The 16,767-nt window shown below is 37.3% G+C and overlaps 1 protein-coding gene across 14 annotated transcripts in view; it reads right to left on the reverse strand.

Moving 5' to 3' along the window:
- The window catches only part of CLASP2 (cytoplasmic linker associated protein 2), a 138,982-nt gene that overhangs the window by 110,111 nt on the left and 12,104 nt on the right, over window positions 1–16,767 (reverse strand). For all 14 annotated transcript variants that reach the window (XM_032180630.1, XM_032180643.1, XM_032180640.1 and 11 more), the window contains exons 3-7: window positions 12,680–12,783; window positions 8,799–8,890; window positions 8,403–8,478; window positions 7,160–7,257; window positions 872–942 (exon numbers count right to left, since the gene is read on the reverse strand). In XM_032180630.1, coding sequence (XP_032036521.1) covers window positions 872–942; window positions 7,160–7,257; window positions 8,403–8,478; window positions 8,799–8,890; window positions 12,680–12,783 — 441 coding nt within the window. The remainder of the gene's footprint in view (window positions 1–871; window positions 943–7,159; window positions 7,258–8,402; window positions 8,479–8,798; window positions 8,891–12,679; window positions 12,784–16,767) is intronic.

Here is a 16,767-nt window from a genome sequence, read left to right on the forward strand (position 1 = left end):
AGATCTAGCAGAGCCTGTTTTCAGTCAAAATAACTGGTTTCAACAAAAATGAGTATCTGAAAACACTCCCGTATAAATCAAAAGCCACTGACTGCTTACAGAAGAAAGATAAGGAAGCTTTCAAATCCAATCGTATTAAAGCCACTGCTACACCACCGCCCTTGTGATATTATGCAACCTTTTTTCTTAAAGTATACTTTTAAGTAGGAAAGAATGCTGGTTTTGCTCTTTCCTACTATAGAATACTAACTCAGGAATGCAGTAGGAAGAAACAACGATTCTTTGCACAACAGGTTTTATTTTTGTGAAATGCACCAAAAAAAGAGCTTAAACTCAGTACATTAGAGGGGGATTTTAAAAGGAAGTCTTAACTTAAACATTAAAGTGTCTTTGAATGCTGCAATCACCTATCTTCAATTGAGAATTTTATGTATTTTATGTATTTTATTTTTATGTATTTTATGTATTACAATCATTATTCAACACTTTAAACTGAGAAAAAAATCACATAATACATTCATCACTTGATTACCCTTTTCTTTTAGAAATGCTCTTAAGATAGGAAAAAGGCTCATTTGATTTTTTTTCTGTGCATGAATACTCTGCAGCATTCCTGTGTCCTCTACTGAGTGGATGCAAAACTTGTTAAAGATTCTCTGCTGCTTTCCGTGCAGTTTCAAAACCTTTTCCTGTATTCTGACAGTCCCAAAACCACTTTTTCTAATGTAAGTTTGTTTCACTATGAACTGATTTTCTTAGTAGTCTTATATATGTTTCTAGTCATCCATTTCACATTGTTAATGCTAGTGTTTAAATATTTATCTTGTGTTAATATAAAGCTGATTAAAAACATATGTTCCTTTATACTCACCACTGATGCTACTTAAAATCATAGTTCCAGAGTTTCTTATTTCATCAAATTTTGTAAAGATTGTTTGCAACCTGTAAAGAAGAACAAATTATATGTATATGCATGTATATATTTACATCTCTGAAATCTCCCAGGTTACTGGTAAAAACAGAACTTAGTTTATTATATATAAAACAGTAACACAGAATATACAAGGGATTATGAATATGTAGAAACAATTTCCAAAGGACTCTTCTTCTTAAGTTAGTTGAGCATCTTCTCGCAAATGCACATAAAGCTAAGCCAAGTCAGTGAAGAATAAAACTGAGCGTCATTATTAACATTATTAAATATAATGAAAATTCTAAAGTACGGGTTCAGTAGTATTACACAGTGACTTCAGAATGGTGGTGATATAGAATCATAAGTGAACAAAATAGAGATTACTGTTTAATTTGTTCTGTGACAATTATAAATTTTATCAAGATCTCAGCTTTGTTATGAAAATATTTTTGAAGTGGCTTGTGCCTCCACTAAAAAAAAGAGAAGATGCTTTTTTCTAAACTTAAGGTACACTAAACACTTTAGTTATGTTCAACACTTACCGCTGATTTAAACACAATAAAAAACATACTGCAAGTGCTTAGCTGAATGTAAATAGAAAAATAAATAAATAAACAAATAAAAAATATCCACATTTTCAGTCTGGTCCCACATGGTAAAAAATGCTATTCAAGCAAGAAAGCTGGCCAAACCTGAACAGCTATTTCTCATCACTTCTGCAGAAAATGCAGTAAAAGTAGTGTCTCACAGACAAAAATTTGACCAACAGACTAGCAGTGGGTTTGTACTAACATAGTAAGTTGTCCAGCTGCAAACAATTGAGAATACTTCCTAACATTTCTCCAAAGTCTTTTCTGCATCTTAGGCTACTCAGCATACAGTAACATCTAACATGCATGTGAATTTTTAGATACAAAACTAGGAGGATTGAATCCTGACCTTAAGCACATAGTTATCAACTATAAACCACATAACGGTCTGCAACTCTCTAAGTGGATATAGCTCAGCTACGTTATGAGGACTAGAAGCTATATTATCTGATTCAAAATTTGCTAAAAGAACAAATATTGAATGGCTCTGTTTAGAGCTCACAATCCAAACTATTTTAAGACAAATTGGGAAAAACAGAAAAGAACCATGCTTGGGTATAAAAATTCTCTTTGCACAGAAAGGAGAAAAGTCAAAGAATCATAGAACCACAGAATCGTTTAGGTTGGACAACACCCTTAAGATCACCAAGTCCAACCATCAACCAACATTGCATACCTCTTTCATTCACCTGAAACTCCTTTATCTAATAACAAAGGTTATAATAAAATCATGAAATGCAGCCAGAAAACAATATGAAAAGCCTCAGCGTTTCCTCACACTTTCAGATGCTTCAGTGCTCTCAACATGTTAGTTTTACTTTCCAAATATTTGAAAGCAATTTGCTGGAGAGCAGACTTTGTCATTTATTCAGGCCCACAACCAGAATATCACATTAGCTGAGAATTCCACAGGAAGGCCTACCTTATTTCAAATGTCCAAACAAACAAACAAACAAACAAACAAAAATTAATTGTGTAATTGAATAATCCGTAACACAAACCAGCAGTTACTCTACCATTTCAGCTTATCTCAAAACTATTTATAACTCCGTAGTAGTTTGCATAATCTTCTCCTAATGTACTTGTCAATCTTTTCCTTGGAACCTCTCCCTTTTGAGCCACAGTTGCATTTACAACCATTGCAGCCACAGCAAACCATCTGAAATAGCAGCAATTCATAAATGTCAGACTACGCTGCCTTAATATTAAACCTGAGTCTTTTCATTAAAAGGTCTATTTGTAAAGCAAAAGCAAGTTATACTGTAATGTATTTTTTGCATTTAGACTTCAAAAAGTAAAACTACAGCTATTGCATTAAGTGCTTTCTGGGTACCAGTATTCACTAATCACATATGGAAACCCGTTACCGTGCAACATGCTTCCAAATGTATGAAGAGAAAAGTTTAACAATAGGATCAGACAATACACATAGTAATGTATTATGCCATCTTACTTTCTTAAAAGGAAATAAATGCAATTGCTACATACGTGCAAAATTAAGTATTTTTACTGTTTACCAGGGACTGCGAGTTCACCTCAACACTACTGGATTCCATACTGAACGCTGCATTACCAGTCTGCCCAGTTAGTAAGGACTTAATGCTGTGTGCGAAACACTGAAGCTGTTATCTTGAGAGAAACTGAACATCAACACTATAGAGATGAAGAGATTTCCATCAAAATTTGCCCTTGTTTTTCTATATCCTGTTACATTGATGGCATGCTGCATACGTGTATACACACACCCACGCACCCTCCACCCCACTTTGGAGAATTTAAAAGAAAAAGTATTTCCTGCTCTTTTGACCTTAGTTATCAAAAAATACTTTAATGAGCATTTTAAATTTAAGAGAAAAATGAAATGCCTTCTTATGAATACATTATAATAATACATAAATTGCTTCTCACTCTGGGCAAAATATCTGACAAAGTAGTAACCAGGAACATTCAGTAACAGCTTTGTCAACACTCAAAGCTACGCAGTCAGTGGTGCAGGCTGGAGAACACTGTGGTACTGCCACTCCTGAAAGCTTACAATCACATCTTTCTGGCTTCAGACAGACACATTCTCTATAGTGTAGACACAGCTGAGCTGGCATACATTTCCCTTTACTTCCTCCTTTGAAAAAAAAAAAGATCTCACAGACGGGTGTCTACATCTGGACACACAGATGGACCCTATCTACAGTATGAACTAGACAGACAAGTAGAATGTGCATACCACACCAAATGTAGCATTCATAAATGCATCCTGTAAAGTACATAACGTATCAAAATATCAAGCTGTGGCCTTAGACACAAGAGCTCTCTAAACAAATAAATGTGTTTTTATACATTTATGTTTCTCAAGTAATGGTGGGAAAAGCTGTCAGATGACTTCCTGAAAACTCTTAAAAGGCTTTTAACAGTCAGACCTAGCAACTGCTGCTCTCTTCCAGATCCACATGTACTATTTATATTCATGGAAGATCAGCTACACATGTTCTGTACTGTAGGAAATTCCATTTGGCTTAAACAGAAAAAAAACTGTTCAATATTCTTGGCTCTTAGAACAAGAAATACAATATGCACTTTCAGTATTCACAAATATATTAACACTAATACTTACAGGCCCCGTACCAAAGACTGTCAATCCTCTTTGGCAGCAACTTTAACTAAAGGTGAAACACAACATCCAAATCTCCAGCCACTGATTTGATACTGATTTTTTGAGCAATGTGCTTCAGGCCAAAATTAAGATACTGTTCCGAGATTTACAAGTTGAAAAACAATACATGGAAAGAGGAACTCACTGGTTTCAGTCACAAACAGAAATTCACAAATTAATCTCTGTGAGAGAATAAGAATGCACTGAAGAAAAATAGAAATAGTAGCAAGTAGAGTTGAAATACAGAAGTGCAACTCCCTCTTCTTTTTTTGACCATCTAGACTCCTATACAGGTCCAATTATCCTTCTCTAGAAAATCCAATATTTTCCACAAAGGCACACTTACCAGGTGCAAATTATAAAGCCTTTTTAACCTAGTATTATTAAACTACTAGCCACATCTGGCTTTATATAGACACAACATGCTTACCCTATTTGCATATTTAAGGAAATTGACTGATTTCTGTAAACAACGCTTGATGTCTGCTGAAAGGAAGGAAAGTCATGAGCTCTCATTTTCAGAGCTTTAAGGCAGAGTGCACTCAAGCAGCAACAGACAGACTTCTCATGTGTCAGTTGTTATGTAAACTGTACAAACCTACATTCTATTAAATCACATGTACCAAATACTGAAGTAATGGTGCTAATATTTACATTTATGCACCATTTTAATGCACTGTCACAGTGAAAGAGCTGCAGTGTGGTTAGGGCTGACCTGAAGAACTGAAAGCAGCTGTGTCTGAACTACAGATTATCTGTAATACTTGAAATCCTTAAAACCTACCCAGACACACAAATATGAACATAAATTCCCCTCAGAACAGTTAAGATGATGCCCTAAATCAAGTTGCTTCACACACCATAGCTCCTGCATATCCACACAAAAAGTTTAATGCATCTAAGTGAAGGGAGAACTTCTGACAGACAATGGGGAAGAAACCTCTTAAATTGGGTCTGCCTGTGAAGGAGCAACAGTCTGAGACAGAGCTAATCTGTCTTTCCTGAGATTTGTCAAGTACCTTGTTACTTTCTTAAGAAGTATTAAGAAGAAGGAAGAGACTAAAGGACTTCTGCTTTCTGACAGTGCTAGGGATGGAGACTTGTAGCTTTGTGCAACAACTCAAGTATATCTTATCTCCCTCCTTCCTCCCAGCCTGAAGACTACTTTAAAGGACACAGCACTGAGCCTCAGCTCATGTATTATCTTACACTGGCCTTGATGTCAGGTGTGAAACTGGTGAGATTCAGTGACAAGAACCAGTTTGACATGCACCAAGTACAGCCTTGCTTGTTTATGTAAATGAAAATGATGAAACTGTGCTTGCTTTCAGAGCACGCGGAATTTTGTACTCAAATGATTCAGGTAGTAGGAATAAGAGGTTGACCACTACTGCAAGTAAATTAGAAGCTATTGATTACCCTGAAGAGACAAATCTCCTATGGTGTTTAATCCTATTTGGATCTCAAGATTTACTTACTTTGTATCACACGGAAATGTGAACAGGGTAAGTGCTGAACCTAAACGTATGATCAGACCCAACACTCTTAGGACAGACAAAAGCTTTTGTTATCTGCATTCTTCTGCTCTGATATATCATGACTTTCTCTGATATAATTATCTGCTGTAGAACTGAATTTTTGAAATTGTACTATTAATATAGCTTAAACTTCTGTGGTAACCACATAGACATTTCACACTACATAACTGTGACAACCATTAAATAGAAAGGAATGAGTATGTATGACTTCTCATTCCTAGAGGCAGGGAAAGCATTTGATCAAAGAGGCTGAACTCTGCCTGGCATGTGAAATAGTAAATTCAACACCATTCTCCTATTACAGTATTTCAGTACCCTAAAAATTATCATTGAAAACTAAGGCTAATAATTTTTAGAGGGGTCTCACGAGTCACAGAATCCATTCTGATATTCTGTCTAACCCCACGCAATAGATACATTCAGCTTTCTCAAAACCAAGAAACATGCTGAAGACTCAGAGTAAAATGTTATGTTAGTTTGTAATAAGCTAACATTTTTAAGAAGTGTAAATAATTTTAATAAGGAATTTTAAAGATTTATTGTATAAACAGTCTTTCCCAACAAGTACAAGTTCAAGCTCTACCTAGTTTACTTAAAGAAACAAATCCTTACAAGAGTAGCAAGACGACAATGGCTATTTTTATTTCACATAAACTAAGCTACAAACAACACAGACCAGCCTTTAAAGAATTGCTCTTCAGAAAGAAAAACTACTGATGAAATAAGCATTTTCAAATTTTTATTTCACCTTTTGCAAGAAATATCCAGTGTCATATGACAGCATGTGTATGAGACCAGCTTATACTCCTTTTGAATACTCCTTTCTCAGCAAATCCCAGAAATTTCAGTTTCAGAATTGGAAAGCAGGTACACTGAAAAACAGCTCTCTCTTATTTAACTGTGGCCCATAAGCAAACCTCTGTTGTGGAAAGGGTAATTAGCAAGAAGCAAGAGAGGATATTTCTTTATTATAACTATCTTCAAGAAAGTAATAGCTTGTTGCATATTTGCCATACTTTCATCTCACTCTCACGCATGTAGGCACACTTCTCTTTCACGCATACACAACGCATGAAAAGGATTGATTTAAGTTACTCAGTTGTAACTCTATACATTCAGGCTAAACACCAACTCTAGAATAAGGAACAAGATGCATACATTCAAGTATTTTCCAATTACTTCCCCAGTGTTCACTGTAACTCTCCACAACATGCAGTATATATTTGCATAATTTTGAAACATTTTTCTACTATTCACCAGCTCTCAGCTTCTCTTAAAACCAGGGTATTTTAACTGGTGAGTATTAGACTGCATTGAGCTATAAACGCATGCCTCTTCCAAGCAGGAAAGACAGTATCAAAAGAAAGTCAGAAACATTTGTAACATCACTAAGTTTTTAGTAAGTTTTAAGTTCTGATAAAAACCAGTAACAGAATGGCTCAGGATAATAAAATGAAAACAACTAACTCACCTTCCAGGAGGAATTCCTCTCTTTGTAAGATCTATTCGTACTTTCTCTCCCACATGTCTGTAAATCTCTACAATGGCTAGTATGGCAGCATCTCTCACCTGTGAATGCCAAATTTAAATTATTCATTTCCGGATTACAGAAACCTGAACAGCATTTTGCTGACAGCTCACTAATCTTTCAATTGGCCTGCACACCAACTCATTTCACAAAACAGTTGAAACAGTGAGAATGGAAAGGAAACACAACTGTTAGTTCAAGATGGTAAATGAAAAATCCTAGAAATAACAGCTCTAGAGGGAATTTCTGGGAATGACATGAAGTAAGAATAAGAACATCAAAAATGTGCTGTATTTAGGACACTATCACACTAGGCAACACTTCCAAAAGTTAGTCCCTGCACTCAGTCTTGATGCTTCATCTTGCCTTCATCTCTTTCTACAAACAGTGAGGCAATTCTGTAAAATTAGGTATCTGACTGCCCACAAGAGTAGGCCAAAGTGACCAGCATTTCCTGTACTTCCTTCACAAGCAATTACCATAAGCAATTAGGTGGTATCACATAAGCACAAGAATAGGAGTAAGACGAGATAGGGTAAGGGTTAATAATAGCTAAAGCAAAGAGACAGCTTGCCTTTTACAAAAAAAGTCATCACAACAAAAAGTGCCAAAAATGCATGTTAGTAAATGCCATTATTCTCTATAAAGAATTTCTGGAATTATTTTGGTATTTTTCTTTGTAACAGTCTGCGGTAAAACCACAACCACTCTATCAAGATATGAACTACATCTTCACTAAGGATCAACAAACAAGACAAATTCTTAACTGATTTTCTCCAGAATAGAGCGATGCTATGGTACATAGAGGAGACAAGGATGTTGCTGCACCAAGAAAATAAGCATAAAGACCTCTTCTGTTTACTTGCCCATCTCCTACCGCTCCTGCCTTCTTCCTTTCTGTATTCTTAGTATTCTTTCTCCAACTCAGCTTTAGAAAAATCAAGAGACTATTTCCATTCAGCAGTTTTCTGAAGCTCAACATATGTAACCACTACAACTATATCTTGATTTTCACTTCAGATGTTTTTGCTTATTTAAGCAATTTTTTAACTACAGTCCTATAGAAAAAAAATATCTGTTGTATACAAGCAAGCCTATCAGCTTTTCTTAAATGCCTACATTTATTTTGCATTCAGTTCTCTCAAACTGCAGTTGCAGAAGCACCAGGAAGTAACGGAATGCTTACCTGGCTATTCAAGTCACCAAACGCTGCACACAGATGTGGTACTAACTTGCTGAGGCTTAATGATTGTGCCCCGTAACTGAAAAAAAAAAAAAAAAAAGAAAAGTAATTATTTTTCTGACAGAAAATCAGAAAATGAACTTTTAGCTTGTCATTGATATAATACAAACATATTAATCAAGCTTTATCTCTCTCTTAATAGTCCTTCGTCTATTTTTAAATCAGACAGAAATATTATACCTTTAGTCCTTCTTTATGAAAGCTTGCAGGTAAAGTTGTTCAACTTTTCCTACTTATTATTTTAATTGAATCAGACTTCCTAAAGTATTAGTTTCAGACAAATAGGAAATTCAGAAAAAGAATAGAATCCTTATGTCTCCATAGAAACCAAAAGCTTACATGTTTAAGGTTGCAATAAGACACAAACACACTCCTTCTCGGGATCGGTAATTCTTGTGTTTAAAACCAACAGCAAGGCGTTCCCAAATGTACTATAAAACAGAAATAATTGTCTTTCATTACCAGGAGCACAAAATGATGTAATTCTACTCGTTTTCTATAACTACATTAATATCAGTTACAAAAAAAAAAAAAAAAAAAAAAAAAAAAAACATAAGACAGGTCCACTGGAAAAGTAAAGGCACTTTGCAGATAAAATTAAGTTATAAAATGTACAGCATGAAACACAATACAGATTATTGTTATGCCAAAACAATTTCTAAAAGTGTTCATCACAAATCTAGCTATGTATTTTTATTGCATGAGAAATGGCTTTAAAAAAATGCAGAATTGGTACAGTTAATAAACACAAAACAAATATTAACATTTTCAAACTACTGACTGAAGCAGAAGTTGCTATATTGTTTTGGCTTCATGTTGTTTCCCTGCCAAAATTTCCTCTCATCCATTTTAGCTCCTGCTTATCCATACTCCTGCTGTCTACTTCTCTCCTACTTTTAATTTACTTCTTCATTTTTCAGTTATTTCTCGCCAATTCATTCTAGTTTCTTCGCTTCCATTTCCATTATGATTTCATTTCTCCTTTTGTGCTGGTGTTGCTTCCTGTAGTATGATTCTCTGGCTCACTAAACCCTCGTTTACCTTCTTGCATCTTTGTTTTCCATTGCCTGCCTTTACCCTTTCACTGTACCATTTATCCTTTTACCTTTCCATTTCCTTGTCGTTCTCTAGCTGAATAGAGTGTAAAGAGTGTAAACACGAAACTTACGAGACTTGGGATTCTCAGTGGTGTTTCAGAGCAGATGCACAGACTCAAACTGCAACTCCCCCAGCTACACCGCTGCCATTACAGCCTCCGTCAGCTCTCGAGCAGAGCATCCAAGGGGCGCGTTGCTTAGCAATGGCTGCACACTGGCAATGGCACAGTTCGCAGCAGCGCAGGCACCACCCTCCTTCCTACCCCGGGAGTGCTGCAATTACGATGTATAGTGACTACGTAAAATCTTTCCGATACAAATGATTGCAACTGTATTTGGCTTGCCGAAAGAAAAAAAAATGCACACAAACAGCTACTGATCAACAAGGCAGGCAGCATTAGGAGCAGGGAACACTGCATCCTCTTTATTAAAGAGGGAGCACACTTCACAGCAGACTTAAATTTTCCAGCTAGAGCCTACTTGATCACTTTGACTCATCTGTGATTTCTTGTTTGTCTTATACTACATTACATTCAGAGAAAACAAGCCTCAGATAAATAGAATATATCTTGCTGAAATTACACAGCTTAACAATAAAGAACAGGATCTTATGGAAGAAAACATCCCTCCACTTCAGGACAAATGTGAAAAAAGGAAATAGCCACAGTAGGTGTACAAAAATACTGCCAGAGAGGCAACTGCAGAGTATGGAAATAAACAAAGCAGGCTGAAAAGAAATTTAATCTTTCACTAAATTAAGCCTGAATTCATCTAAACAGAGAAATTCAAATGGCTTCTCAGAAATTTCAGCACTCATGTCTCACTAGCAACAGTTGATGCCAACCTTCTTTTATCCTATTCATGCACTTATACCAGCTCTATTCATATTTTGAAGGGTTCCTGCCCATGGACAGCTATGTCTAGCTCTTAAAACAAAAAACAACTAAACAACACAACAACAAGAAAAACCCAAACACATTTAAAACAAGAAAAAGGAACTGACAACAGGACAAATTAAGTACTATTCAAAAACACACTGGAACAGACCAGAGGAGATGATCAGGAAGAAACTTACAAGTCTTATCCCCAAAAAAAGATTCCACCCAGCTCTTCCAAAGGGATGTTTCTCTGCAGCAAAGGAAGCCTAAAACTCTGTATTTCAGTGCTGGAGGCACAGGAAAGACTTCTCTGTTTTGGTCCCTGCTGTGAGGATGATAGAGGCTTTTCATCCAATTTTTTCATGATACATAAGCTGTCTTGAGACAGACACCTGAAGCTGGGTTTCCCCCACCCTAGGGGAGTTACCAGAAAAGCCATACCTTCTCTTTATGCATGCTGTTCCTTGGACCCCATGAATCTTGTATTCTTTCCAACACTGCAGGAAAGCTTCAAAGGGGATGAAAGCTTCTTTCTATCATAGAATCACTGAATCACAGAGTATTCTGAGTTGAGAGGGACCCTTAAGGATCACAGACTCGAGCTCCTGACTCCACACAGAACCATCCCAAAATCAAACCCTATGTCTGAGAGTGTTGTCCAAACACTTCTTCAACTCTGACAGCCTCAGTGCCATGACCACTGCCCTGGGGAGCCTGTTCCAGTGCCCAACCAACCTCTGGGTGAAAAACCTTTCCCTAACCCCCAGCCTGACCCTCCACTGCCCCAGCTCCATGCTGTTCCTTCAGGTCCTGTCGCTGTCCCCAGAGAGCAGAGCTCAGTGCCTGCCCCTCCACTTCCCTCATGAGGGAACTGCAGGCTGCCATGAGGCTTCCCCTCAGCCTCCTCTTCCTGAAGCTGAAGTGCAGCCTCACAACAAAGGCTCTCTTCAGAAACTGAAAGATGCACCACTAATCCAGAGCTCATTTGCAAGGAGGGCCTATCGTCCTATCACAAAGAATCACCAGTTTCTTTATCAGTGATTGTTTTAAGAAAGGTGTCTCCAAGACGCTATGCAATTATCCGAAGGCTGTTACTGTAGAGGTAGGTATAGTTTCAGGTCTGTAAGCAAGGTACTTCAGAGCATCTTGGTACATGAACTTGTCACTTGTGAGCGACTGGCACTTAGGCATGAAATAAATAACATATCTCTTGTCAATGAATATGATCAAAACTGCAACTCATCAACAGATAAAGGCTAGGCTTTATGGATGATGCGCTGATGCCTAAATCCCACTCATATCTGTAAGTTTCTATACTTGCTTAAAATGCAACCTGTTTTTACTAGCAGGCAAACAAAGCAACCACAATTTTCTAACTGCAAATGAAGTTTGCAAAATCATATTCCTTGTGCTCAAACATTCAAATTTTATCTATGAATAAACAAAGCCAGGAACTAGCAAGCAAAAGAACTTCATTTTGGTGTCGTGTCCCCCCCCAAAAAAAAATACACACAAAAAAACAAACAGACACTCCCTATTAACTTCTGCATTTAAACTCAGAAAGATTTTTTTTAAGAAATTAAGAACTCAAAGAACACTTCTTACTGACAACCAGGCTCCCCAGAGTTCCACATAATATCGGTCCTCAAACAGTGAAGTCCTGTTAAACAATCTTATGAGTAGATGTATCTATATTTAGCACTTGGAAGCCACCCAGTCCTAAGAACTGTGAAAAGGTTTGCTTAATTTGAACTTCAACGTAAGAAATAAGGCAGAGGGGAATTTATCCCCATCTCAGTTTGTCAAAGGTTCACACGTATGTTTGTCATACATTTAGAAAGCCAGATTTTCTGTGTTAAAATGCACTATCTCAACTGTTGGACTACTAAGTGTCAGGCACAAAGCACATTTTAAAATAAATTCCGAGCAAAATAAACTTACTTATTCTCATTATGCTATCACAGATCCAGTAGGTTGTTTCAAGCATCCTTTAATTAACAAAGTCCTGCCACAAGGCATGACATGACAAAATTCAGGTATGATATTCAAAACCTGCAGAATTGTGCTGTGCCAGGTTTTTATCTTCAGCTGAACAATGCATCAGTGTTAATCCATTAAGAATACCTTTAACATTTACACTATTAACAGTCACCATAACATTGTGATGTATTCAAAGTCAAGCTCATGCATAAGTAAAAAGCTCAATGGAGGCCTATATCTGAATCTCTATAAAGTGAAAGCATACCATGGGTGTAGCTGCCTCATCCATCAATTTCAATATGAGATTCTGTGCTTGCTCTCGAACTTGGTCTTTGGCATCTCCCAAGCGATCTATCAAAGGCAGGAGAACTACAGGAGAGAAAAACAAACAAAAAAAAAAAAACAAACAAACAAAAAAAAAAGATGAAACACTTGCCCAGTAAACATTTTGTAATACTGAAGGACAATTCCTTAAACACGTTTGAAATATACCTTATTAAAAAAAAAAAAAAAGCTGACTGTAAGATGGTCAAAACATTTGCAACTCTGAAATGTATTTCTGAATATGTTACAAAATGAACAACAAATGCATTGAACCGAAATTAAAGAACACAGCATTTCCAACAGGCTTAAAAAAAATAAAGCTTTCTGTCTTAAAAAACTGTATGAATGACTACCATTTAATCTTCAAAAACTATGCCAGCAGCTTCTGAATGTCTGGCTTTTCTGAAAAATAATGCTAAAACCTGGGGAGCAGTGGGGAGAAGTAAAGAATAGGATAGGACAAAGAACTACTTTCAAATCATTGGGATTTTGCTATTTAATTACAAAAATTTTAGATGTTTTAAATCTTCCTGTTCGCTCACTGTATCTTGTGGAAACTTGTCCTTCCTTCAGTAAAAGTTACAATTTCAAAACAAGTGCCCTCAAATACTATTTAACTAAAATTATTCAAGAGTTGATGACTTCACATCCTAGAGATTAGAACTCACTAAAAATTAAAGGACTTGCCAAATCTTTGATTTGCTTATCCACAGAGAAAAGTTTTTAATTGCAGCTGATAAACAAATTAACGCTATATGATCTCTAGGAAAGCTATCTGAATGAATGCTGAGATCAGCATTGTGCAAGACATCTTGCTATACTGGTTCCCAGTTCTCTGTATGGCGCCTACATGCACACTTTGTGGGATTCTTCCCCACAGTGCTTTCAGTACAACTTCTTGAAAACAAGCAGCAATGACACTGAGCACACTGCTTTTTGACAGGGATTACAACTAATGGGAAACTGATGGAGATGTTATCTCCCACTTATCTCCCATGGGACAGTGCTTTTACAGTCACTATCAGTACCTGAAACACCACTTGGAAAAATCAGTGTCACAGGCTAACGTTAACATTTACCTCTTAACAGCTCAGCCTTTTGTATGAGCTTTTGTTTCTGATCTGATTCACAGATTTCTAAGAGCTGAAAGTATCAGAAAGGTAATTCTAGCTGGAACTCTTACTCAACGCAGATCACGACACCCAGCCTGTAGTTCTCCTCCAAATTAGTATTCTAGTCAAGCAGGGGCCAAGTTTGTAATTACCATGCCATTTACTTCAAACTTTAAAAGTAGCCTAACATTCCTAACATTTACCAGGAATCTTTTGAGGACTCTCTCATATTCCACCACCAGCTAAAGAAGTTACAGCTAAAATCACCTTTTACTACTTATGGTGTTACATTTCAGAACACATGAGAGTAGTCGACAGTTATTTTTTGTTTGGTCCCTCTCTCAGCCTCTGACTGCTATTCAGCTCACAGAAGAAATAACTCTATCACCCTGCATTTTGAAAGGGAAATCTGAAAGAATTGTAATAGAACTTGATGATTATAATGACAATGATAACTAAGCAGTAGTGGTGCCAGCAAAAGAAAGGGAAAAGAATATGTAATTCAGGAGGTCTCCTCAGTCCTCTGCTTCTACATAAAAGTATTAAACCCCCCAGCTGTTTCTGTAGTGTGATAACTGCTGGACAAATACATTGCTGAACTCTGATTTTTTCCTCTTACTGTATCTGAATACTTTCTAATTGTTACAATCTAAACACTTAATTCAACTGGCTCTGGATATTCCACTGACGTCTTTAGCTATCACTATCAAGCTTTTGCATTTTTCATCTATTTTTTCTTCCCTTTCTGCTCTGAATAAGTTATTATAGCTGTCTTCATTATACACTGTGAAAAGAAAGGGTGTCCCCCCGTGTCCTCCCCCTCCCCATTTTGTGAACACCGAAGAAACGTCCAGAACCTCAGAAGTCAGTTTTGGGAGTACACAGCTGACCCCTCCTAAATTTCCAGTCACAAAACAAAAATGAACACTGAGAAGTTGTTCCAAGGGAGGGCAGCACAGTGAATGCCTGTCCTGCTGAACACCACTCTTTTGTGACTCATTAGCAGGCTGAGTCAGTTCATGGAGCTGTAGATACCAGGGCTTTGCTGTAATCACGAAGGCAAGCACAGAGAACAGCTACTAGAAGATGCTGAACAGAGATGAGGTCACTGTGTTGCACTAAGCTATGACACAGCCTGTGGATTACTAAACACACCAGCCTTTGTCACTCTGGGAGCTCTGACACAGGAACTACCTGTTGCAGCAGCTGCTCAAGGGCCTGCCTGTCTGCAGCCTTGACTTGTTTTCCCCCTAAATCACAAGTTGTTTTAAGAGCACGTATATGGCAATAGACATATTAGACATAATTGCATAAGACAAAGGAATACAGCTGTTGAGTGCTGGCAACCATCAGCTGGTTTTCAGTTTGGTAGTTCATCTTTTCTGTCAGAGTAAGCTCCAATAGGAAATGATTTTAAGTTGGTTGCCTATCAATAAAATTTCAAAGTGATCAACTAGAAGGGGATTGCCACCAAACATATTTCAACTTGAACTCCTAATGTCTTCATCACTTGTTTTGCAAATGTCATAAATGTTTATAGCAAGAACTACTTTGATTATTGCTTTTTCTGCATTGGTGATGAAAAATAGCCAGATAGTGTTAGCTAGCCTTTCTACAGGCAAATGGGAAACACATCTCCCTACCCAAATATTCCTAGACCATTTTTAAGATGCTTGGGTCCTCTTTAGCATCCTGTTTTGCTAATACCCCTCTCTTTTCCCCTACTCTAAGCATCCTTGCCTAGCTTGCATTCAGTGCCTCCTGGCCTCTTGCTCCACTCTAGTTCTGTCCAACCCAAGGCCACATAGCACAAGAAATTTTGAGTTCTTAGAAGAAGAAGCCCTTAAAAGAAGTCCTAAGCTCAAAGCAGCCATTACAGTTTAGCTTCAGCAACTACAGTACAACACACTCTACATCAGGACAAGCCAACACTACTACTAGAAAGCAGCAGCTTTGCCCACTCACCACCCCAGACACTGTTTCCCTCTCCCAGCTCAGCCCAGCCCTTGTACCAGTATTTGTCTGTTTACAAGCAGACCTGAGGACATACTGGGGCATTCCATCAATAAGACGTGTCCATCAAAGGCAGGAGGTAAGAGATATGTTGGAACTGAGTCCACAGGACCAAGCTAGGAGATTTTTTGGCACCTTAGGAAGTTATATACTGGGTATTTGTGCACTAGAGTTCATTAAAAGATTTTTAACTTGGCCACCTTTAGGTGGATTTCTATCCTTACCAGAAAAAGCTTAAGTCATAGTTTGCAGTACAAGGGCACACTGCACCAGAATTGGAGCTCCTGCTCTAGAAGATTAGTGCTATTACTTCCCAAAGAACAAGTGACCTGAAAACATACCACTAAGAACTTTTATATCACGTTTATCCCCCAACTTTATTCTAAATATAACTGAACAATTATTTTGGCTGGTAGTTCTCCTTTATGTTTTATATGCTTTCTCACCATCATTATCAAACTGATGTCCTTCTCTATGCTGCTGTGCAAGTGCTCCATTTGGTTGTTTCTGCCATCAGTCTGCAAGCTAAACAGTCTCAAATAGACGTTGGAGTTACACAAATGTGAGGATGAAGAAGTAGCATCATCTATAAAGGCACTATTCAAGGCAGTAGTATCCCAACTTATCCAGTGAAGTATATTATCTGTCACATACAGTACGGATTCACGTATCCCTACTGTTTTATATTAATCTTGCTGAGCTTACTTCTTCCATTGCCTGGTTTCTTTAATTTATTTCAAATGGATTTGGAAAACCCAGTAACGTTTTACAACTTTCTTTCTTTTATTAATTTCTGCTGATAACGCAGAATTATTCTTTGCAGAGCCACAAAGACCTGTACCCCATTCTACCTGCCCTCGCACCACATTTTAGCATATTGTCAGTCTCCTATCACTATGAGCCA

Source organism: Aythya fuligula, chromosome 2 (genome assembly GCF_009819795.1).
Source record: "Aythya fuligula isolate bAytFul2 chromosome 2, bAytFul2.pri, whole genome shotgun sequence".
Classification (NCBI taxonomy): domain Eukaryota; kingdom Metazoa; phylum Chordata; class Aves; order Anseriformes; family Anatidae; genus Aythya; species Aythya fuligula.